This window comes from Cheilinus undulatus, linkage group 3 (assembly GCF_018320785.1).
Source record: "Cheilinus undulatus linkage group 3, ASM1832078v1, whole genome shotgun sequence".
Classification (NCBI taxonomy): domain Eukaryota; kingdom Metazoa; phylum Chordata; class Actinopteri; order Labriformes; family Labridae; genus Cheilinus; species Cheilinus undulatus.
In genome coordinates this window covers 9631013-9655891 of record NC_054867.1, presented here as the reverse complement: position 1 = coordinate 9655891, position 24879 = coordinate 9631013, and the positions used below count along the sequence as shown (strand labels likewise).

General features: G+C 38.0%; 2 protein-coding genes across 4 annotated transcripts in view; one reads left to right on the top strand and one right to left on the bottom strand.

Moving 5' to 3' along the window:
- LOC121507445 (calcium/calmodulin-dependent protein kinase type 1D-like) overlaps positions 1-16824 on the top strand; it is a 30048-nt gene extending 13224 nt beyond the window's left edge. The window contains exons 4-13 of the mRNA XM_041783776.1: positions 107-181; positions 383-521; positions 1956-2079; positions 4306-4381; positions 5402-5514; positions 10858-10936; positions 11022-11109; positions 11240-11505; positions 12716-12806; positions 16063-16824. Of these exons, the coding sequence (XP_041639710.1) occupies positions 107-181; positions 383-521; positions 1956-2079; positions 4306-4381; positions 5402-5514; positions 10858-10936; positions 11022-11109; positions 11240-11505; positions 12716-12773 (1018 nt within the window). The 3' untranslated portion in view covers positions 12774-12806; positions 16063-16824. The remainder of the gene's footprint in view (positions 1-106; positions 182-382; positions 522-1955; positions 2080-4305; positions 4382-5401; positions 5515-10857; positions 10937-11021; positions 11110-11239; positions 11506-12715; positions 12807-16062) is intronic.
- A 2-nt stretch (positions 16825-16826) lies between these two features.
- LOC121507444 (laminin subunit beta-3-like) overlaps positions 16827-24879 on the bottom strand; it is a 33187-nt gene continuing 25134 nt past the window's right edge. For all 3 annotated transcript variants that reach the window (XM_041783773.1, XM_041783774.1, XM_041783775.1), the window contains 9 exons: positions 24170-24330; positions 23748-23959; positions 23319-23525; positions 23065-23209; positions 22230-22431; positions 19837-19978; positions 19576-19752; positions 19087-19237; positions 16827-18317 (listed from right to left, as the gene is read on the bottom strand). In XM_041783773.1, the coding sequence (XP_041639707.1) occupies positions 18178-18317; positions 19087-19237; positions 19576-19752; positions 19837-19978; positions 22230-22431; positions 23065-23209; positions 23319-23525; positions 23748-23959; positions 24170-24330 (1537 nt within the window). In that variant the 3' untranslated portion in view covers positions 16827-18177. The remainder of the gene's footprint in view (positions 18318-19086; positions 19238-19575; positions 19753-19836; positions 19979-22229; positions 22432-23064; positions 23210-23318; positions 23526-23747; positions 23960-24169; positions 24331-24879) is intronic.

Below are 24879 nucleotides of genomic sequence, written 5' to 3'. Positions count from 1 at the left end.
CGCAGTAATAAAAAGTGATCACCTTTGAGAACCATGTGAACATGTTATTAGACTTCTCCTGGAGGGCATCAGGGTCACTTTAATGTTTGTTTCCCTTTTATTTCAGGATAAAACACGACAACGTGGTTGGACTGGAGGATTTCTATGAGAGCCGGACACACTATTACCTGGTCATGCAGCTGTAAGTGAACTCTTTATCATTGTTTGTTTTAACAAAAGATTAGTATGCTCATCTTGCACAATTAGTTCTAAAACACTGAATTTTAAATCTCCTTTTTTCACATGCGTTTTTGCTCCAGTATTCATTCAAAAGTATTTTAAGGGCAAAACAGACCTATGGAAGAAGTGATGGTTTGTTTTGTGTACATTTACGTCTTTGCAGAGTTTCAGGAGGCGAGCTGTTTGATCGCATTTTAGACAAAGGGGTTTACACAGAGAAAGATGCCAGTATGGTGATCAGACAGGTGCTGGAGGCCGTCGGCTACCTTCACAAAAACAGCATTGTGCACAGAGACCTAAAGGTAAGACAGAAACACACATATAACAATTGTTTATATAGAAAAAATAAATTTGGATGTTGTTTGGCCAAAAATGTGTGGCTGGACAAAGATGAATGGGAAAAGATAATTTTTTAATTGTCCTACTAAGAATGGCCACAAACCAGATCATTTTCAAATCTTCAACAATTCAAAAAAAAGGGTGAGACCACAGACATGAGGACGGATTCAAATGATCCATCCCATAATTCTCTGAGCACACACACGAGACAAAACTGTGAGACCCCATACCTGTTGTCTGCAGTTATAATTTCCCAATGAAGAGTCACCAGACACAAGAACTGGTAGAAACTGATCAGAAACAAAACCAACATAGAGGAGGATCACAACCCTTGGCAGGCTGTCCTGGCACACTTTATGGTTGCAGCTAAAATCGTACATTAATCATTTTGACACCATGTGCTTGAGGATTATTCAGACAAAGAATTGGTTGCGGTGAACCTCAACTTTGGATATCACCCTGATGACTAGAGGCTCTAAAGTCAAGCTTAAATTGTAGTATGTGGCTTAAGACTTATAAAGAAGTCATCTATCTCAATACTTAAAGGTAAAATCACTACAAAATTTCATGCTTGAGCACAAATTTTTATAAATGCATCTCAGAATGCACTGGCGGAATAACCTGGATGCCAAAGTGTCTTTTTTTTCCACTTGCATTGCTCAACAAAACCCCAAAGTCAAAGACAGAGTGGCAAGAAGGAAAAAGCCACGGAGTATAATCCCCAAGTCAAGCAGAGCTTTATGGAAGGAAAACAGAGAATATGGTGCCGTGTGATGACTGCAACTTAAAGCAGCACCCAAAGCAGATAGTATGACAGTGTTTTTACTCGTAGATATAGAAACCTCAGGCAGATAGTCCTTCTGATTTCTACAATGGCATTTCAAAGCCATACTAAAAGAAAAAGAGGATCCAGCCGTTAGGAGGAAAAAACTCAAAATTTCCTAGATTAAAAAGTCATAAATCTACAAGATCCAAAACTTTGAATTTTTGTTATTGTAAAGTTGGAAACAGCCAATTACGTGGAAGAAAATCAGACCAGATGAAGCCGTTTTCCTTCTTTAAACTTTATTTTACCAGGCACTGAACAATCAACAAGTTCTTTTGGTTTCAGCCAGAATCATCATATCATATAAATATTAGCATTTGGACTTAGAACAGACATTTCTGTAAACTAGGGCTATCCAACCACTGTTTACAGCAAGGGTGTTCAAACTTTTTTCCACTGAGGGCCACATATAGAAAATTATCAGGATGGTGGGGCCACTTTCATAAACCTCTACCTTTAGACTTGATGTACAGGAAATGGACTCTTAGGGGCATCCTTAGTTAGAGCCCTACTGACATTCATAGTTTATTTACTTATGGACATTTCCCACTCTTTGTTTGTCTCTTTACAGCCTGAGAACCTGCTGTACTATAACACTGATGAGAACGCTAAGATCATGGTCAGTGACTTTGGTCTGTCTAAGACGTTGGAGCACGGTGAGATGTCAACGGCCTGTGGTACACCAGGTTATGTTGGTGAGTAAACCAGGATGGGAATGCTTTACATTGTTCTTCTATAGGAGATATCAAAGTGCAGTTTCTGTAAATAAAATTCAAAAGCAATTGTAAAGATTTGTGTAGTGTGGGTGTATTTATATTGATTACACAAGTCAATGAGTGGGAACAGATCTCTCATAAGCTTGTTGTAAATGACCTTGATACACAATGCCATTCTTCCTATCGCCCACTCATGGATTAGATCAGTGGTGAACATTCATGTGTTCATCATGTGTTTTAGGAGGTAAAGATAAGGTACTCAAAAGTTACTGGGGAATAAATTCGGACATAACTACCATTTGGAATTTTTGAAGTTTTTCTTTGCCAACAACAAACCAAACCAAAACTAAAACTAGTTACTTCAATTCAGTTTTCCTCTTTAACAGCTGACACATTTTTTTCATAACGTAAACATATCATGCCAACTGTAGCTTGTCCAATTATCAGCCTTTAGGAGAATAAAGCCATAGTCATTCATTTACTTTGATTTGAGATTTCCATTCAGCCTTTCTGGTCAAGGTTTTTTCCAATTTATTTTCAGAAAGTTGAAGAAGTTTTGTAAAACACCAGCATTTAGTAAGGCAGGAACTCTATATGAGGAGTGATGCAGGCTGCAGGCATTTGTTAGCTGCCATCCTCGATCAGAAATGTCCTGAAGAAGTGTTGTAACTAATCCCCACTCCTGACAGTTCATACGCTCACAGTTTACACTCCTACTCCCCAAGGGAACTGGGGATCTCTCCTGCTAACCAGTTTCCACTGGAGTTTCTCTCCTCTCTCCTGGCCTGCTGAGTCTCTATCTGCAGAAGTTTCTGTGTTAGGGCTGGGAAATTAATCTCGAATTAGATTAAAATCACAATATGGCCTACTGCAGTTTACAAATCGCAGTAGTTGCAATATTTCTTTAACTTGAAATGTGTCAGAATACCAGTTTAATAAATTAATTTTTTGCAGAGATTTTATGTGCATTATGCAAACAAGTGTCATTTTTTTAATAATGGTTTACAAAAATCCTCCTTTTTGTTTTTTATGTATGTTTTTCTTAGTCAAAATGAGTGATATTAAAATGATAATGTCTTTAAATAAAGCAAATTACATCACATTCACAATGTGGGCAAAAATAGTACGCTCATTCTAAATAAAACTGATGAAGCCTAGTGTTACTTCATGAAAGTTATACCTCAGCTGGTAGCCAGCTTCACCTCCCCCACCCCAGCTGCCTCCTTTATAGCTTAAAACTTGTTGCACCCCTATATTCAGATTCATGCTACATATGTATGAATTGCTTCTGAAATAATTTCATTGTTTTCAATGCATATGGTCTTATTAATGGAATTATTGCTAGAATTTGTCAAAAAATACATAAGATTGGCCTTAGAATAATTGCATATTCAATCACAATTGCAATATTTGGGGAAAAAAAATCGCAAATAGATTATTTTTGCAAATTGTTCAGCCCTAGTTTCTGTATGATTTGTTTACTTTATTATAACGATATGTCAGCTGTTGAGGGGAAAACTGAGTGCAAATAACTAGTTCTAGTTTAGTTTGTCAGCCAGGGCGGAAGAACATATAGCCGAAAGTTGTATCATAAAGTAGTGCCAAACACAGAAGCTTTACTGGGGGAAATGAAGTACAAAAATTGTGAAATATCCCTTGTAGTATTTCATGATTATAGTCATATTGAGTACTTATTTAGCTATCCAATATCGACTGAGGAATTATTCACATCTACATTTTGTCTAACGAGCGGTTAATTCCTCATTCATTATCAAGCAGTTAGTTTCTCATTACTTACCTTGTAAATATTGTGTGTGGGTTAGCTGATCCTCAGTAACTCATGAATTTTCTGGTTGAATAACAGACTTATTTAGTGATAAGCTGATTTCAATTGTGTTACTCAGCTTTTTTCATTGTCAACCTGCTGTGTATATTGGATGTAAAATTCTTGCTTTAAAGCTAAAAGGAATGTTTTGTCTCTTTAATTCAGAAGTTTTTATAGAGTCACAAATATTTTGCTGTTTCATTTATACTGATGAAACAAATAATTGATAAGCTTTTCCACAAGCTCTAAAGCAAGCACAAGGAACAGATCATTTGATAAAATATATAATGACATGATGTTCATTGAGGCGGTGCATATTCATGTGTTCTGGAAGGAAAGCGTGTTGGTCGTTATAATCACTGTTGTGTTTCTTCCTGCAGCTCCTGAGGTTTTGGCACAGAAACCCTACAGCAAAGCAGTGGACTGCTGGTCCATTGGAGTCATCACTTACATCCTGTGAGTGTTTTTCTGTTATTGATCAATAGCGAAAAAAAAAAATCTGTCACAAGGTGATAAAAATGTGTTTAGGATTTACTCTAAGGCTTTTATTTTGAAGTTTAGTTTAGATCATGAATCTGATTTGAATCTGGATATTTTGCATACCACTCTTATTTAAAGTTATTGTACCTTAGTGAATGGGCACAAATTTCCAACAGTTTTATGTATGCCTTACAGTGTACTGCTGCAAAATTTAACCCAATTTTATGAGTTATATGCTTTATTTCTAACTTCATTATCGCTATGTAGAAGGTTTTATTTTTATCTGTTGTGCATCATACATTTTTTACATTCATACATTTTAAAATAATTGTTCTAATATTCCAAGTCTTATGCATCCAGTTTCCCTTTATTCTTTACTACTTCAATATATTTTTGTTATCACTTGGCTTTTATTTCAGTTTTATTTTTTAATGGCCTTGGTAGTTGCTCAGTACTGGAGTGTTTCTGCACAGGACTTCCTAAATAGATGGGACTTTTGTTCGAAGTGCAGGAACAATTCATTTCCAAAGGGTTTTAATTTTCCATATTATCTAATGCATTTTATTTTAATCTTTCAGTATGTGTATTTTAAAAATTAGGGTCAATAATGTTCACTTTCCATCTTCTTGATCATCATAGATGTCTGTTTGCTTTATTTTTTGTTTGTGTGAAACCTTCAGTCCTTTTTAAGTTAAATGATCTGTATGCTTAATTTGAAGTGTAAGTGTAAATGGATTGACATCTTTTAGCCCATCTTGGTTTTCACTTATTAACTTTATTTGTTCAGACTTCATGTCAAGTATGCATTTAGAGCTGGATGATTATAACATCCTTTTATCTCTGTTTTTTTTCTCCTTCATACTTTTTTCTTAATTGATATCTTTGCATGTGAGGCTTTCCCCCTCAAAGATTTCTGAAGTTTAAATAAAGCTTGTTTGATTAACTTTATAAAGATTCAGGTGTCTTACTGAGTTATCTTACTGTTTTGTATGACAGACTCTGTGGCTACCCTCCATTCTTTGAAGAAAATGAAAGTCGTCTGTTCTCGAAGATCATGAGGGCAGAGTACGCGTTTCATTCACCGTTCTGGGACGACATCTCTGAGTCGGGTAAGGCAACAGGGGACTAGTGCTTTATCTAATGGAGGTTCTGTCATTTTAGATATTACTTAGAGGTGACTATATTTTAGTCTTGGAATGAAACCAATGAGTGTTTGATTGGAAACTTGCCTTATTTAAAGGGATATATCAGTATTTTTTTAAGTTGGGTTTATAACGCTGAGGTGGAAGAACATATAGCCGAAGGTGTCGTCACAAAGTAGTGCCAAATACAGAGGCTTTCTGGGGGAAACATAAAACATTTCAACACTATTGTCATTACATTACATCTGTATACCATAGCTTCCTTGTCAGTGCCCCCCGCCCTCTCTCCTTAAAGGGGCAATGCACATTGAATTCTCTGGAGACCAATGCCACTACTACTGCAAAGTGACTTATACAACCCAACCTCAAAAATACCAAAATATCCCCTTAAAGACTCAAAATGCACAAGATGAGCCACATGGATGTAAAATATAATGTCAGTACTACAAGTTAGAGGTCATTTTTTAAGCTGGGGAGAGACATGCAGGAAAGTACCACAGGTTGGATTCCTACCTGGGCCGGCCATGTACATGGGGCATGCCTTAAACCACTTAGACCACCTGCACCCCCAAACCTTGATGTTTTTAATTATGTGTCTGGTTGGAATGTTCTTTGTACTATTTCCAACTTATGTTCGCTGAGAATGTCTTTAATGTTGAAGCAAAATAACGAAATTATCCCTACATGAATCAATATTGAATCGGATTGAATCAAATCGGGACCTTGTGAAGTGGAATCAAATTAATTCAGGCAATCAATGGTACCCAGCGATACCTAGCCCTATTATTTAGAAGCCGTTGAAAGCCCCAAGTGTCAGGCTGTTGTATAGACTAAGATCAGCATGCATCTGGACCTGCAGGATTCTCACAAACTCTGAAGGCTTGGCTAATGGTTTGTATCCAGGACTAAAAATCTGCTCTTCACTGGGTTACACTAGCTTTACTGCAGACACTCAAGCTAATGTAAAAAGAATTTCTAATTAAGGAAGTCATTAATGAACTGCTTTTTATTTAAGGGTTGCACTTCCTAAAGTAGTTTAAAAGCAGTTTTAGTGCATTTATTACACAGCTAATGTCAACATAGTTTTATAAGGCTAACTAGGCCTGTGACATATGGCTGTCTACCACCAGACTAGTTCTGAGGCTGGTGCTGGGCTGGAGTTTGGGCCAGCTGATTCAAAGCTATAACTGTCAAAGAACCAGTTTGCTTTTCCATGGAAGTAGAATTGGGAATGAGTGGTAATAGAGTGATACCGTATCTCAAGGTTAAAAAATAGCCACGGTATTGCTTTAATTACCATCATTAAGACATTGCTATGTAATAAATGCACATTTACAAGAAATGCCATGATAATATCTGTCTATTTCCAGTGTGTAAAAATGCTTTAAAAGTGATGACAGAACTCCTGTTAATGATGTTCTGCTAATTCTCTAAACGACAAACACGCACATGTGAACTGGTGCATCTTGGCCTGCCACCATGCTGGGTCTTCTCTACAGTCAGACTGTTAAATGTGCACTGCTGGCTATAATGTGATTCATGGGAATTTGAGTTCTGCTGCAGGCACAATTAAACCATCAGCAGTTTAGAAAAATATTCAAACTCATCTTAACCTTTTATTAATGTTAAACATAAATTAGTTGAAGTTAATTGGTGTTTGTGTCGCTAAAGTATTCTTTAACTTGTTAAAAGCTTCCCCTACGGATCATGGAACATTACTTCACATTCCCAGATCCTGTCCCATAAGTTGTGGAATATTATGTTCACATTTCCTCCAGATGAGCGAGGAAAGAGAGTGAGCTATTACACAGAGACGGGATTATGATGAGAGAGGATCATTTGATCCTGCCCCCTGTGACCCCTTAATGGAATCATCTGTATTGATAATGGACAGATAGATGGATATTCTGGTTATTGTTAATGATAAATAAATTAGATAAACCTTAATGTCTTTTAGCATCAACTTAGCTTTGATATTAAACTATGTATTTGTGATAAAGGGTAAGGTGTGGAACACCAAATGCATATTTAGTGCAACAGGCTGCTGTCATGAAATGTGTCCAATAAAGATTCATTACTTTAGAAAACCTCAGTGTATGCTAAGTATAGATGAGGATTTGTTATCCTCTGAGCTTAACCTTATTCAGGCCAGTGTTCCTCATTACATCACCTCCTTGGTCAGCTATAGGCTGTGACCTGTTTGGATTAGGTCAGATACAGTATGGTCACAGTGATACTAAATAAGGAAAGTAAAGTTCTCGCCTGTCTAAGAGATTAAAATGGCAGGATTTAAGCTAAAGACTTCCTAACCTAAAGAGAACACATAGGGTTGAATAATTTATTTGAAAACTTTGAAAGACAAAAAAAGTTTTGTGTAATGAAAAACTTCTGGCAGAACTTGAAAGTGATCAGACCTCTGCAAAGTTGATTAAAGGCTACTGTTATATCAAAAACTCTACTACTACACTACTATCTACTGTCCTTTTTTTACATTTTTTGATTTGCATACCATTGAAGAGGTTTTGCCATCCATTTTAAACCCTCTGTGCTTTAAGAAAGACCAAAATTTTGAACTTTGCATTGGAACGAGAAGTGGTGGCATGGTCTCAAAGCGGGTGCTTAGTTCCCAGTTCTACTCCCAGTCAGACTGGCCCTCTGTGTGTGGAGTTTGTGTGTTTTCTCTGTGTATTCCAACTTTCTCCTTCAGTCCAATGACATGCCTGATAGGTTAGTTGACGATTCCAAATTGCCCGTAAGTGTGAACGTTAACATGCCTGGATGTTTGTCTTTATATGTAAGCCAAAAGACAGCTGGATTTGGCTCAAGGCCACTGCAATCCCAAATGGGATAAGTGGTGTGGATAATGGATGGATTTAAACTTGCAGTTTCTGCAATCACATAAGCTTACAATTACAGGTGTCAATCACGTCTTTGTTGATAAGCTCCAGCTTAAAGTGCAACTGGAGCCTGGCTCTTTGTCTTTTACTGGATTTACAATATTCCATTTTATTAGGGTTCAAGCACTGACCTCAGAGTGAGGCCCTGATTGAAACTGTGGTTGTTCTCATGTGATATTATCATTTCAGTGAATGAATTGCTTTTTCAGGGGCTTTTACTTGCTCACAAAATTGTCCTCCTGTGGAAACGTTCAAGTCCATTGCACAGGAACCCCACAGGGGCCTCGTAAATCAGTTGAGGGACTGGGTAAGAACAACGTGTGACACATATTTATCTTGACACAAAACGCTCTACAGTAAGCTAAAGGTCAAATTTTCACATTTTTGACAATTAACAGGATTGACTCTTGAACTTTTTTCCTCATTCTAGACAAAATTGAAACCCAAGGTGATCTAAAACTGGAGTTTTTGCCAGACTGTGGGGTCGTAAAAAACGGGGCCCAAAGTGGGACTACTTTCTGTGCTATTTTTGCATTGTATATAGACAAAAATGCTACATGATTCTTCAATGCTTCTCTCAGTCATCACCAAATGTCACAGGGATGATCCCACATTGAGCCTAAATGCATTCATTCACCAATTTCATCACTTTGTAACAGCGCCCCCTTCTGCCAACTGAAATTATTTTTGTCTGAATTATAATTTTATTCGCTCCCAAATAAATTCAAACATTCAGACCCCACAGGCCATTCAGTCTACGCTTATGATTTTTTGTCTGCATGTGTATCTTGATTACACCTACAAAAGAAACTCTTTAGCCCATACCCGACTCCCTGCACAACATTCCCTCAGCTTCATTTTAGTTTTAAAACAAGTTTTTTGGGTGGTATTAAATGGCCTTAACCAGTTGTATCTTTTGTATACATTATTCTGTGTTTTTCGGATTTTTCGGGCAAGACAACAGTATTGGACTTAGCGTGCCTACGTGCAAAAATCTCATCAACACACCCACTACTAACAACAGGAAGTGCAAAATGTGTTCATTTCTCTTACTCTGTTGATCCTATCTGGCTCAAACATGACATAAAGGCCTTAGTAGCATCTGTATCTGTCCATGACACTGGCACGTTTCCTTAAATTAGGCCTCGATTGCGATGGTGACCATTTTGATATCTCGCCATTGACAGGAAGTTGGTATAACTCTCATATGAAACATCTGATTTACTTAAGATTTCACATTTATAACCATGGCCTGCCCCTCAATATATTTTAGTGTCAGATTTCCAGATATGCTCATGTGCCTCCTATAGGGCTGGATGATTTGGTCTGTTTGATCTGTTTTGTTTTGTTTTTTTCCCACCAAAATTGACTAAAACCAAAAATGAGAGTTAATTACGTTTACACTCAGGCTCCAAAAGTTCTAGATCTATGCAAGTAAACAAGACCATCAGAGGAATATAGATAATTTTCATATTTGCATTTGATTGCTTGTCATCTCTGCCACAGAACCAGTGTCAGATAAAAATGCTGTCAGGCAGACCAAAACTACCTATAAAGGTCACATTTTATGCAAAAATCACTTTTTCAGGCTTTTCTAACAAAAATATGTTCCCCTGGCCTGTCCACAGTCCCTGCAAGAATCAGAAAAACCCATTCCCTCCCACCTTTCATTAAATTTGTGCTAAAACAAGCTGTTCTCATGTTTTCCCCTCATGATGTCATATGGGGAGTTAGCCCCCGACCCCAGGTTCGGTTGGCCCTCCTCGCTTGAAAGAAAGTTCCATCCTCCTCTCCTGATCTTCTTCTCAGCTGCCAGCTAAGAGGAGGATTAGGAGAATCACATCCATCCAGGATGTCAGGGGTGGAGTAAGACAGCTCATTACCATTTAAAGCCACAGACACAGAAACAGCTCATTCTGAGCAGAGCTGAAACAGAGGGTTGTTTAGACATGCAAAAATCCTATACTAGAGGGTTTTTTCAGCAACAGACTTCACAGGCATGTTTTGGGGCCCTCTACCTCTTTGGTATTATTAGAGTGATGTTTAACAGAAAATCTTGATTTTCAATTTTCAAAATCTTGATTTTCCAACGTCTAGATTTCAGCATCTTGATTTGCATATTTCCATAAACCTGTGGTTTCTATAAACCCTGACATGCACTTAGGTGCAAGGGACTTTTATTGCCACCTGGGGCTTTTCTTTGCTCTATTTTGTTTGCAAAATTGTGCATGTTTGATGTGAGGAATTAGAGCTAATAAAAGTTTAGTTTCAGAAGGGCAACAAGTGCTCTGTTGTTTCAAATTTATATTGTGTATAATGGGAATATCCAGTATGTCACTGTAATTTAAACATGTTTATTGTTTATCCTCGCTGTCTGTGAGAGTACAGAGATCTCCATGTTCTGTCTCAACAGCCAAAGACTTCATACGAAATATGATGGAGAAAAACCCCAAGAAGAGATTCTCCACTGAAGAGGCACTCACACACCCCTGGTTAGTCCTTTTTTCCATTTCATTCTCACACTTAGATACAAAAAGACATTTAGAATTTAAAATTTATCTTGAAACTTGATTGCAGGATTGCAGAAAACACAGCTAAGGATGTTGACCTTTATCAGTCCGTCTGTGAGCAGCTGGAGAAAAACTTTGCCAAATCAAAGTGGAAGGTAATAACAGCTTATATAAGCAAATGACATGTTAACGAAAGGATAAGTCCTTCCACATTTTAGTTAGAAATGTTGTGTCATACACTAACAGTACTGATAAGATAAACTGTCTGTGCAAATCTTCCAACAGCAAGCGTTCAATGCAGCCTCAGTCATCCATCACATGAAGAAACTCTCCCAGAGTGATTCCTCGCCATCCCCGTGCTCCACACCAGACATCACCAGAAAGTTGTCCTCCAACGATGACCTCGAGGCGTTGGAAGCCTGCTTTGATGAGCCGGATGATCTTGACCCCAATGGGAATCCGTTTGAGTCACGCAGAAACTCTGATCTGACTGATGAAGACTCGAGGGGAGTCGATTCAGGGAGTGATGATTCAATGAGGTCATCAAAGAGGTGAGGACTGCATAAGAAGCTAAACGTTACCAGCTCCGATTTAACAAAAAAATATTCAAAAGTTTATTCCAGAGGTCATCATCTACATTGGTGCAAGGGCTGACTGCTTCTCCACAGACACACTTATAAATAAAGTAAATAAGATAAATACTTTGGTCTAATATTGATTGTTTTTTTTTCCCAAAATGTAGTAATTCAAACCTACGTAGCTACGTAGCTACGTAGTTCAACAGCTATTGTGCTGTCCATCACTGATAACAGACACAGTAATTAAAACACAGCATTTCATTCATCAAAGAGGAGGACTCTCTACTGATTCTCAGATGAAACTGTTCAATGCACAACCTGCACAAAAACAAAAGTACCTCATGCTCCTGGTTGGATATAGTTTATCAGTGGTTGATGGGTAGATTTCTGCAAAAAGCATCAAACATGAAGTAATTCCTGATAAAACGGTTTCAGTATTAACTGTTGCTTGATAGCAGATGGGATTTAAAGAGAAAAATACCCTAAATATCACAACATGTGTTTCCTTCTCACATTTTCTACCTGTAATCATCTCCTGGGGGCTGGACAGGAAGCTGCAAGGGCCTGATGTGAACCTAGAGCTGCCAGTTAATTATGAGTAGTTTATACCAGTGGTTTCAAACATTTTTTGCCCAGAGCATGCCTTAGATCAAGCCAAAATTTCAAGGCACACGAAAACCACATCTATACAAAATAGCCAAGGTAAACACTGCACCAAAAATATTTTCAAAAAAGCTACTCTTCACTCTTTATTTATTCAAATATTATGTTTAAATACAACTCAACACCTAAAAGAGTGCTGGGTCTAGACAATAAAACCAGGCCATTTTACTCTCCCCAGGTTTGGGTGGCTGGGAAAAGAGTCTTGTGGCCCAACACACTTCAGTACTAGAGGTTAAAGTTCTTATGATTACTGGAGTTATGTTGTAAATATATACATTCACTCATATGTGCACACAAACTTAATGCCACTCCTGCATTAGTCCTTAAATCAGTGTCCCAGGTGCGCTTTTATATTAAAAAGTTAATGCCCCTAACTCATGCCCCTACATGTCCTCGTTTTTACAATGATAGAAATAAAAGAAATGCATCCGTTCAGGTAATGTTTTCTGTCATGTCCTCCAATTCATTATTATTATAACTTATGTTTAATGAGGCCTGTTTGTGTGTTTATGTGTTGTAGTCAAAATGCTGAGGGGAAGGACCAACCCATCCAATCTGGAGTGTGTTCTGTGATGTGATTGGCTGGCTGACTGATGATTACTCTCATACAGGTAAAAAGATATAAAGTATCAGGGCTAATCATGCCTTACATTAAACATCAATTTTGGGCATTGGGAAACCAAGAGACTGCAATTAGGTACCCGCATCACTAGTGCTGCATAATCAATCTAATTGCAGTGTCAAGCTTTTCAATTACATAATTGCATAGAAGGCTCCAATTATTTTTTTATCAAGTAGTACTTAAAAGGTTTATAGAAATACCTGCAGAAAGGCATTTAAGTTTACAGCAGTGCCATTATTACTCTTTGCAAGTACCTTTATTTTGAAAGGAGGAATAGCTTTTATTTTTCTGGTTAATATTAGCTGATTTTAAAAGTACAGTGGCTATATAACGCATTCATCCCATGGATGTTTTTACCTTTTATTTATTTATTTGATAAACCAATCATGGTCAATATAATTTGGCTTTTTGACTGAAAAATAAAAAAAACACCTTTAATATCAAATTAAGAACAGATTTCTATGAAATGATGTCAATTAAATAAAAATATATGAGGTAAAATAAGTGACTGCTTAAATATTCACCCTCTTTAAAGTGACTGACTTAATTCTACTAAGTATATAAGTCAAGGGATATATACAGAAATATTTCAAGGCCCCGAACATCCCTCAGAGTTCAGTTAAATTTATCACCAAGAAATGGAAGGAATATGGCACATATGTAAATCTGCCTACATCAGGCCGTCCTCACAAACTGAGTTACTGAAAGACCACCAAGACACCTATGACTTGTCTGAAGGAGTTACAAGCTTCAGCAGCTGAGATGGGAAAAACTCTGCATTCAAAAACTTTTGCCCAGGTTCTTTAACAGTCAAAGCTTTATGGGAGAGTGGCAAAGAGAAAGCCACTGATGAAGAAAACTCAGATTAAATCTGGACTAGAGTTCACCAAAAGGCATGTGGGAGACTCCATGGTTAAGTGGGAGAAAGTTCTTTGGTCTGATGAGACCAAATCGGGGCTTTTTGGCCATCAGAGACGGTCAAACACTGCACATCACCAAAAACACACCATTCCCTCTGTGAAGCACAGTGGTGGCTGCATCATACTGGAGATGCTTCTCAGCAGCCAGCCCTGGAGTTTTGTAAAGCTGGAGGGTAGAATGAATGTGGCAAAATATAGGAAAACCTTGGAGGACAATCTTCTTCAGTCTGCTAGAGAACCATGGCTTTGGAGAAGATTTATTTTCCAGAAGATAATGATCCAAAGCATACAGCCAAAGCTGCACAGAGATGGTTTAAAGACAACAAGGTGAATGTTCTGGAGTGGCCAAGTCAAAGCCCAGACCTGAATCCAAGAAAGAATTTGTAGCTGGACTTGGAAAGAGCTGTTCATGCCTGATCCCTGTGCAACCTGAAAGCCTGACTGAGATCTATCTACACAGACTCGAGAATATGAGAGCACAGTACTGATTCAGGGCACAGCTGGCTATTGTAGAGCAGAGGAAGAGACCGGTAATCTTGCAGCTTAAATAGACCGTTGAATTAGGAGGATGTGCGTCATGTGATTTGATCATGATGCATGTCAGGTGTAGATAATTAAGCACAAGATTAGCTACCTGAGCTAGCTGGCAGCCATCGCTCTATTTGTTTTTTTTCTTTTTTACTCTTTTCCTTCTGTCCTACTCAGTCTTTATTCTTTTAGTTCCATAACATAAACAGAAAATCAGACACTAGAAAAAACACATTTTTGGACCTGTTCAGCCTACAGCAGGGAATCCTAAACCTCTTACCAGAGGGAAGCAGTTCATACTCTAGATGTAAAACATGCGATTGATCATTTCCAGTCTTAGTGGCCTGTCTGAGAGAAAAATAGTACCAGGTCAGTGAATTATCAATAGAAACACCAAGATGTTTGTATGACGAGACCTGTCAGGTCAGGTGGGCATTCTAAATTTTGCAGTTAAATTTCCCAGACGTGAACTGAGCAACAACTTCCAGAGCATCTGGATTGACGGAGCTGTCACTCAAAAACTGGTTGGCCAATAGGGACGCACCCCAGAAAAGCCCACCCACATGTGACAGAACTGAAAGCAAAAAATGCAAGAAATGCAATCAAAGGATCAATGCAAAAGTAAAATTGAGGAGCGAGGGTCTGATCACAGAGAGAAAAACAGGAAGTGTGAACAAAAAGATCAATGTTCAGAATTTAAAGACAAAAAATTTGTTTGCAATTTCAAATGTGTACTCTTGATGTAATTTTTTTTTTTTTTTGCTTGGATCACATCTTTTTTGTTCTCTATTTTTTTTGTTTGACTCTGAACAACTTTTGTTTGAATCTTTCTGACACAAAATTCATTCTATATAGCTGCAGCTTCCCACTAAAAGCATTTAACCTGACTTTTACTTTCAAAGAACATGAGACTACTTTCAGGAAATTCCTGAATTTTGCATTTGCATTTAACTAATCTTCAAAATGCATCCAGACTAGATACAACAGCAACTTGTTTCTTGACGGCAGACCCAAAATATGTCAGGGGGAAATTTTATTCAATCTATCGTTAAACAAGAAGAAGCTGTTAGTCTGTGCTCCCACAATCACATTTCCAGGGACAACACAAGCTGGGCACAGGGACGTCCTTTCATCCCATCATAACAAGCTGATAAATGAGTGGCTCATTGTGGCCTGTTAGCTAGTTAGCATCACTGACTAAAGGTGTTTCCACATTAAGGGCGACAGGAATAAAAGGCAGGAACTACAACCAAAAATCTTGAGTACTGGCTACAGACAGATATGGAAAGATGACAAACATCATGTGGTGTTGGAGAGGAGGACGTTTTTGCTCCTCTGTCTGTAGCAACAAGTGTTTTGATTGGTCAGCTGTGTTCTCGTCATCAGCGAAACTTTGAAAAATCGACCACGGTTTGAAAAAATATCTAACACACTTTCACTCTGCTGCTTATGTGGAAGCTGACACTGACTTCCATCAGGTTTGAAAAATAAATATATTGTGCAAATAATTCGCAAGAAACTTAAGTTACCACAGTGTCTCCAAAATCAACAGCAAAAGTTCAGAAATGTTCACTTACAGCATGTTAGATTTCCCATAGGAGTCCCATAGGAATGAATGGACTCGCCTTTGTAAGCATACATCAGTGGAAACAAGGGGAAAGGATTACCTTTTGGTATCTAAAGTCCCAGAACGGATGTTAATGCAAGGTCTAAACAGGGTCTTAATCTCTGATTTGGTTTAGATGTTGACTGGTGCTATCTGTTCTTGATTTATGACGATCTTTCTCTTGTTCTCAGGTAATTTCGCGACGTTTGGCACTCAACCGTCTTGGTATGAAAGTGTCGAAACATCTGCGGCTCAGCTGTTTGTGTCTTTTGTGGTTCTCTGCTGCAAAACAACATCATGGGACACATATGCTGTAAAGAATGAGTGTCTATGCAGTGAACACCACATTAACAGACACATGAAGGAATTCACTTTCTTATGCCCACTGTTCCAAAGATGGCATTCATTTTCTCATATGATGTATATAACTGTGAACATGTTATAAATATATTATTCTGTATATAAACCATGCATTTATTTGAATTAGATTTAGCTGACATTGTGAATGCAGTGTGAAAGCTAATTAAGGCTTTAATTGATGTGTTTTGAGGTTGTCATGGCTTTACACTGTCATATAAATGCTCTGTTTTAAGATATTTGATGTTTATTCGCCGCTGGAAACTGTGACATAATCTGGGGATGGAAATCTTTTTGTTCATGAGATTATTCTGAAGGTGGAGTCACTGACGTGCAGCGGCCTGGTGTCAGCTGTGCTCTCAGTGATGTGCACATAAGCTGCTCTTTTGTTACACAACTGAACTCATTAAGTGCCACAAACTGATGTAAAGATGCTGTCACACTTCTGTCATGTATGATATTAATTTCACATATTTATCTATTTCACGTGTGTTTTTTCTTATGTATTATAATCCAAAGAGATGAGTAGCAGGGTCAGGGTACCAAAGTGTAATTTATTTTGAAAGAGCATTTGATCATATGGAAATTAAGAGAACAGTCAGCCTGACTCGTTTTTTATTTCTGGACAGAAACCACTAAAACGAATAACTGGCGCCATTTTTCCTTTTTTGTTAAAAACAGGTGTCTCATACATTCCATAAATCACTTTTATTTTGACTATATTTTGTACTTTTTTGGATGTGGTTGAGAGGTGGTGATAGATCTTTATAGCTGATAAAGAACATAGATTACAGATTTATTGATTTCCTGAAGAGTGACATTAAATATTTACAGTTTTAGAAATTATATCATTTAAATCCAAAACTACAGAACATTTTTAATTAATTGGTTTCAAAAGGTGAAGTCCAGCCAAAGAGAGCATCTTTTAAATCACCTGCAGATGCTGCCATTTATCTTTTTCAGAGTTATCATGTTGGCGTAGTAGGGGACAGTTGTAACAACAGTGATGATAAAGTTCCTACTTTTACAGTTTAATTTAAAAGTAAATAACACAACTAAATGAAAAATTCTCTTACTCAGGCTTTTATTTTGAAAGGTTTATGGTTACATCCGGGTCATGAGATGCTCCTTTTTCACAAAGGAAAAAGGGTGCTGATTATTTGTTTAGTGGTTCCTGTACAGAAATGAAAAATTAGTGAAGCTGGCCATTTTCTTGATCTCCATACGGTCGAATGCCCTTTCAAAATAAATGATACTTTCGTACCCTGATCCAGCAGGTAGTCTAAAAGCTTTTAATGCGGGCAGCAATGCTGACCTCTTTCACAACAGGAATCAGAAAGTTTGGACAAAATTTTATTTAAATACTGTGGGTTCAAACAAACAATACACAAATAAATAATGTAACATTCACCTGCTCTGTACTTCTGACCAATAAAAATCAACTGGTGCAACATTCACAGTGGAGTGTCGAGTCTTTAGAGAGTCAGAAGCCTTGTTCTCCTTTGTTGATATATAATACAAAAGTACACAAACTAACATCTTTGCCTTAAAGATTCGATCCAAATCTACTGTACACAATCTGATGATATCAGTGCTTTTTAAAGGCTGTTTAAAGGATGAGTTGAAGCTGCTTTAACTCTACATGGAGTGAAAGTTCTTGTTTGAATACAGAAAAGTGGAAATGGTCAAAAAGTATTTAGATGCTTAAAAATTCTCTTTAAGTATTGACAATAAGTTTTGAGATTTGAGAGGAAAAACAGCCACTAATATCACCCTAAACCTTCCTGCTATCTTATTCATTCCAAAAGAGTTAAGACTGCCATGTTCTTATTTGAAATACTTGAGTTTCCATGTTAAAGAGAAGAGTTACAGCACTATGGTGAACACGTTTCATATCAGTAGATGTTGAGGGATGGTATGAAATGATAATGGCGCAGCTGGTTGAGGATTTATTGCCGGCACTTGCTCTTGTCTTCGGCTAACTTTCGGAGTTGTGCCAGCAGATCTTGAAGTTTAGTGTCAAGTCCTTCAAGCTGTGTCGACTTCTGAAGGATCTCGTCCTGCAGCGACTTTAAGTCGTCTGCTTTACCTGGAAAATGGGAAGAGAAAGGAGAGTCAAATACAAATACAAAATCTTTTTAATGACCTGCATGTATCTTTATATTTATACCTTATTTTTACACAAGGGCATTTAGAGTTATCTAATGAAATATCAGCTGTAAGTTTGGTATTTCAACTATAAACCTGCATGATCTGTTATCTATTTTGGACACTCGTGTTTAGTGATATTTTACTCATCAATGCTTTAAAGTTTATAAATCTAACTTTAATATCTTATTCGGTCTAATAAGATGCTGCTGGCCCTGGATCAGGGCCAGCAGCATCTGGGTCTTCAGCCCATGACCCTCAAAATAACAGCACCAGACACCAGGGACCTCACCATCCCTGAAGATGATTAAAGCTGTCCAAAGCATCATGTACAAATTTACATTTGAAGGAGTTTTTGTGCAAATTACTTACATTTAAGCACAGATCTTTGTACATATTAACAGGTTTTCAAACTGAACTCTTGTTAAGGATTTTCAACAACAGATGGTAAATGAGGTCCATAGGGTGTCTTATGTGATATGCTTCCATCAAATTTTTCTTGGGTTGCAATGATAGAAATACATCACAACCATCATGTAGGAAAGATGAATGTAGAAACATCACAGCCAGTGTAAACATAAGGGACATACAAGATAAAAGACACATGTACTTGATTTGATAGTTGATTAGCCAAATCCTGTCCAGATTTTGTCTTAATGAGGCTGAAATACAAAAACACATTGTGCCATGTGGGTTTTTTTTTATATTACCTTCCATAGCCTTTAATATGTCGTCTGTGGTGTTGGACAGTTTTCCAGCATCATCCTTCAGCTTCATCAGTCGATCTCCGACATCGCTCGGCGGCGCGCTGCCAGCTTTATCTTTAAGCTCGTTCAGCTTATCCTCTAGAGTCCCCAAGTCCTAAAAACACACATTACTGTATTAGTAAAGCTACAGAGACGTCCCTAACACTATGATCATTATAACTATAACTCTCTGCCTTCAGCCACTTTCATTCAACTTCCACTTTATTTTGCCTACTCTTTCTCTGTCTGTCTTTTTGCAGACTTTAGATATTTAATGTCCCAGGTTGTTAAATGTGTCATATCTCTGTTAATGTTCTTAATGCTCCTCTTCTTCTGCTTTTCTAGCCTGATTTATGCATGTGTTGAATCTACACTTAAGCACATGCCATAGGTCTGCATGGCCACTTAAAGTGTCTGAATGGAAAATGCTCAGACTTTGGGTGGGTCTCTTACCTCCTTTCCAGTATCTGCCTCATCTTTAGCTTCATCAGCATTGTCTTTTGCTTCATCTGCCTTCTTTTTCGCATTGTCCAGCAGCTTTTTGAGCTCATCCAGCTGAGGTTTTAATGGCTGCACCAGCTCTGTGATATCATCCAGAGTCTTCTCTGCTGGAGTCAGCTGGCCTTTAGCCTGCATGAAGAGAACCACACAATAAATCAGTAAAAGTACTGAATCACTGCAGCATGGACTTTTCATTGTCTCTGTGCTTCCTACCGTATCCAGAGTGTATTTTAGGTCGTCCAAGTCATCTTTGCTGTTTTGTAATTTTTCATCCACATCGGATATGGAGTCCTCCACTGTTCCCAGACCTCCCACCACCCCGTCCACGTCAGCCTTTACTCCCAGAGCAGTGTCCCTGTGGACATGCAACCAGAGAGAAAATATCTAAATATGACTCACATTAAAAACTTATCAACCAGACCCATGGAGAAAGGTTGATAGTGTCTTAAATATATATCTCTGCTCTGCTACAATGATAACTGACAGTAAAGACAACTAAAGGTGAATCTAGGACGGTCAAAAAAAAAAAACAAGGAGTGTCAAAGTGTATGCATAGCTCATTTCTGATCAGATTTTAAAGTTATACATGGTTATTTTGCAACAAGAGTTAATCATACCACAACTTTCTTTCCATTTCCTGTGTACGAATGATCAATATCATTACAAGCTCCCTTAATTAAAAAAAAGAATATTCAACCTTTGCAGAAGCAGAAACAAAACACATATTTAACAACTTTGCAGGTAAAGAAAAGGATTTTTTCTGTCTTAAAATATGCTCAGATATAGTGAAAATGCTCTTGAAATTTCAATAATGTGATGTTTGATAATAATGCTTTTTGGGGAAAATTTTTAAGGTGACAAAAAAAATATCAATAACCAAGCTCAAGCGATTCAGTAGGTTTCTTACAATTTCCCTGTAAAGCAGGATAGACCAGGGGTGTAGCACAGGCGAAAAAGGGTACCAATTACCCAGGCCCACAGTAGGCAGGGGCCCTTAAGAAGCCTGGGATTTTATTTTTTATTTCTTTGTAATCAATGCCATTACTGAATTAAAAGCAGCTTAATGAATGGGTCAATAGACTGATTTTTTTTTCATCAAAAAGAGTAAAGAAAAATACTTGGGAGTCCCTGCTAATCCCTTCAAAACTGTCCAAAGAGTCAAGATAGTGGAGGAAAAGAAGGTAGGGACAGAGAGTAAGATGAGGCTAATAAACACATAAACTAATTTGAAGGAAATAACACAAATTTAATTTAAACATTGTAAAAACACTGCTCATAAATATAGGGAAATTATAATTAAAAAAAAGTTAAATTGCATAAATATTCTTGAAACAACACAACTTTTTTTTTCTTGGCTCTCTGACTAAGGGGGGCCCAGTGTAATTTTCTTTCTGGGGGCCTAAAATCCCTAGCTACGCCCCTGGGTCAGAAACTACAAGATGGCTTTTTTAAAAGAAAGATCTCTCCCTCCTATTTAAGCTTAGAAAACAATTTGGGCGGCCATGATTTAAATTAACCCTTTAAAGCAGATTGTCGAATCTGCTCTCGAATCTGGTGAGGGCGTGTCTGTGGTGTGTGCTGAAGCCACGCCCACAAATGAGGAATATGTCCTCATATATCCTGTCTATTTTTAAAAAAAAATGCTCCTTATCAGAGCCCAGCTGCCTGGCTCCATACCAGCACAGAAAGACAGGAGTTGGTGATTAGATTTACTGTTTTTGTTGCCACAAATTTCTTCATTATGAAACAATTCAATACAAACAGCCAACCGGTTGGTCAAGACCCAAAAGTTTGTTGTGGAGCTTTTTCCAGTGGGTCGTGAATGTATGCCAGGAAAAGACAAAAAGTCTATGTACAGAAGCCCTCAGTGGACATACAGTACATCTATACATGTATTTTTTAGGTTTTCCTATGATGATGAGCACTTTTTAGTATTCATATCAAGATTTCTACCTATTTATATCCTTTTCTTTGGATAATAAATCATGTTTTTAAAGATAACAGAAATTTCTTTAGAAATTACCAAATGCTCATGCTTTTTCAGGAACATGCAGTAAAATAAGATGTATGCATGCATGTCCCTCTGTCACTCTGTGTTTCTTAAACATGTTTGTTCCATCCTCTCTCTTTGTTCAATAGTTTTTTTGTATTTAGGATCCAACATTTTTCATTAAATGAGGTTGAGAGGTTTAACATTTAAAAAACTGGGTCATGATTTCTCTTATGGAGGAGGTGGTGGCTCCTGATGCCTGACCATTTGAGAACCACTGCTGGAGTTTGACCGGATCACTACTACCATAGATGTAGCTGGTGGCTTACAGTTAGCTCCATTTAGACTATTTATTCTAAACTCATCTGACAGAGTGAGATTTCTCCTTTTAAGAATGAGACTCTGGTTGTTGGTGAATAAATCTGTTTGTGCTGCATTGGTGACCTCGATTCCCACTAACCGACAATAAAAAAAAGCCTGTTAAATCAGTCGTTATTTGTTTGGGATGTTTCAGGGTTTCGCAGAGGTAAAAGTGTCTGATCCTGATTTTCTGGGTCAATGTAATCCAGCTCCATTTTTACATATCAAGGTAAGGCCAGGTGGTCTGAAAGCTCACCTGGCGTCTTTAGCATCCTCCAGCAGTTTCTTGACCGTTTCCAGCTGTGGCTCTGCATCTTTTAACACGGCTGTGCTATCAGGCAGATTTTTTGCCAGGTCCTTAAGCTCATCCAGCTTCTTCGTCAGATCGACCACAGGAAGTTCATTATTCAGGATCCAGTCACTCACTTCCTTGATGTCGGTTAGGTTGGAGGTCGGGTCTGTGAAGATACAGCTGAAGTTAGAAGCACATAAATCCAGTGGAAACTGAGAAAATGTTCCTTATTTATATCAACTAGGGCTGTCAAGATTAATCACAATGAACTAAAACCCCTACCTACAGCATTATTACTTTCTTTATTACGATTAACTGCATACTTTATTGTTCCTTTCAGCACACGTTGGTTGAGCCAGGTTAGCATCTCCCTGCAGCCACAGTGATTTTTAAAATAAGTCAATCACTGCTTCTTAATGTCTCCTTTCCCTCTAAAAAACTCACAGACAGCTCAGTGGACAATTCACAAGTCTTCAGGACCTGGTATTTCCTGTTTAATCCAGAACACGTTCCTTTTTCTATGTTTGTAAAAATGTAAAAATCTCTGATCTACGTATAAAAGCAGGCCTGTAACAGGAAATCAATTACTCTTAGTTTAAGACAGCACAAAAATCCCAAATTACACAAAAACAGTTTTAAATGCAAAATAGTTGAATGTGAAAATGCAGAAAAAAGAATGTGATTAATCGCAATTAACCACTGAAATTCTGAGATTAATCAGGATAAGAAATGTAGATAATTTGACAGCCCTAATATCAACAACTTATCCATATATCCACTGCACCTAAACAGTCTTTACCTGACAGGAAGTCTTTGAGGTCTTTCAAAACATCACGCGTGTCCTGTAAGTCTTCCTCCAGCTCATCTTTTGTCTTCTTCATCTTGTTGGACAGTTTCTCTGCAGCATCCCGTACCTGATTGGTTGCATCCTGTGCTTCCTGAAGCTTTAAGAAGACAGAAATTAACTTTAAAAAATGCTTCTAAGATAAAGAGAGCGAGGACTAGAGTTGTAATTATATGTCTGAAGGAAGTTTAATCAGGGTGCTTGCTCACCTTCTCAGCAGTGTCAGTGATCTTCCCGGTCAGATCGTCCACTTTGTCTTTCACTTCCTCGGCATCGGCGTCAGCCTTCTTGCCCAGAGGCAGAGCACCCACGCATTTCTCCCCCTTCTTACAGGGCGGGGTTTCCTCTGGTGGACACAAATCATCACCTTCACACTTCAGAGGGGTGCAGGGCTCAGTGCGAACACTGCCACACACCTAAAAAGAATTTGTTTTGCATTTTTAGAAGGAAATTCTTGGCCTTTTCTCCCAGTTTACAAAACAGGCAGTCAGGGCATCAAGTTATGATTCTCACCTAAATGCAGCAGTTACTCAGAGTTATAACATCTAGGTTTTATTAAACCAGTAATTTTCATCATGTGTTTTGATCTATCTTACAACTAAATGATGGATCACAGCATCATGGGGTCTGCTGGTTACCTGTTTGGCTACAGGAGTGAGGTCTGGTCTAGACGCCATAGTCTGGTTCAGTTTTTCCAGGTCTTTGGTGTTGACTGGCTGCACTTTTTTATACAGATCCTTGGTTTCATCTCTGGTATCAGCTGACTCCTGCACTGTATCTTTGGTGTCATCCACTTTCTTTGCTGCATCAGTAGACTCATCGTAGGCATTCTTGATCGCATTAAACGCTCCTGTAATGGACAGAAGCACTCAGCGTGAGCATATTTACTGATGTTAACATGTAAAAATGCCTGTTTGAGAGCAAATAACAAAGGTGGTAACTAGGCATGTACCACATTTGTGTTTTACTAGAGTATTGAAATATAAAAAGGGGAATCTGACCCTTCAAATATTATTCAAATATTTAAAAAATAATTGATTGGCATGTCTTTGTTTCTCACCCAAGTTGTCAGGACTGATGGTGTTCTCCATAGCTGCTTTCTTGTCTCTGTACTCCACACTGAGACGGTCCAGCAGACCTTTCAGTTTGTCCAGCTCTGAGTCCAGACCAGGAGTTCTGGTCACAGACGGAAGGTTGTCATTGACTTCATCCAACTGATCCCTGTAAGGAAAAAAAAAAGAAAAAAGGGTTTTCTTATTGACCCCTTTTTTGGCTCTCTGACTGGTCCAATGACCTACCAATCCTTCTTTCAAAGCAACTGTTCCAAGGCTACTCCTGGTTAGACAAACTTTCACTAAGTCTCTTCAGTGCATCTCTGTGAAATTGTGACCTCAATTTCGTTATTTCGGTTTAAAAACCTTAGAATTCTAGGTAAAATTATTCAAATAAGCCTACTCAGTTATACCCAAATTAAACTGAAGGCTGTTTGTGAATCATTTGGAGTGCAAGCACAAACAAGGTGTCTTTAGGTGTCTTTGGGTGTAATTCTAGTTTTGGGCTAAATATTTGACAGGGTTTAGATTGTGTGGACTCTTTCTGATGCAGCATGACTGATTTTGAAGGAATATTATAATCAGGAGAGTCCAGGAAAGTGCATAAAATTCCTGATATGGTTTACATCAGGGCCATTCAATTAATTTAGAATAGGGGCCACTTCCTGAAGAAGCATCTATATGAAGGGCCTGGGAGACACTGCATGATGCTGTGAAG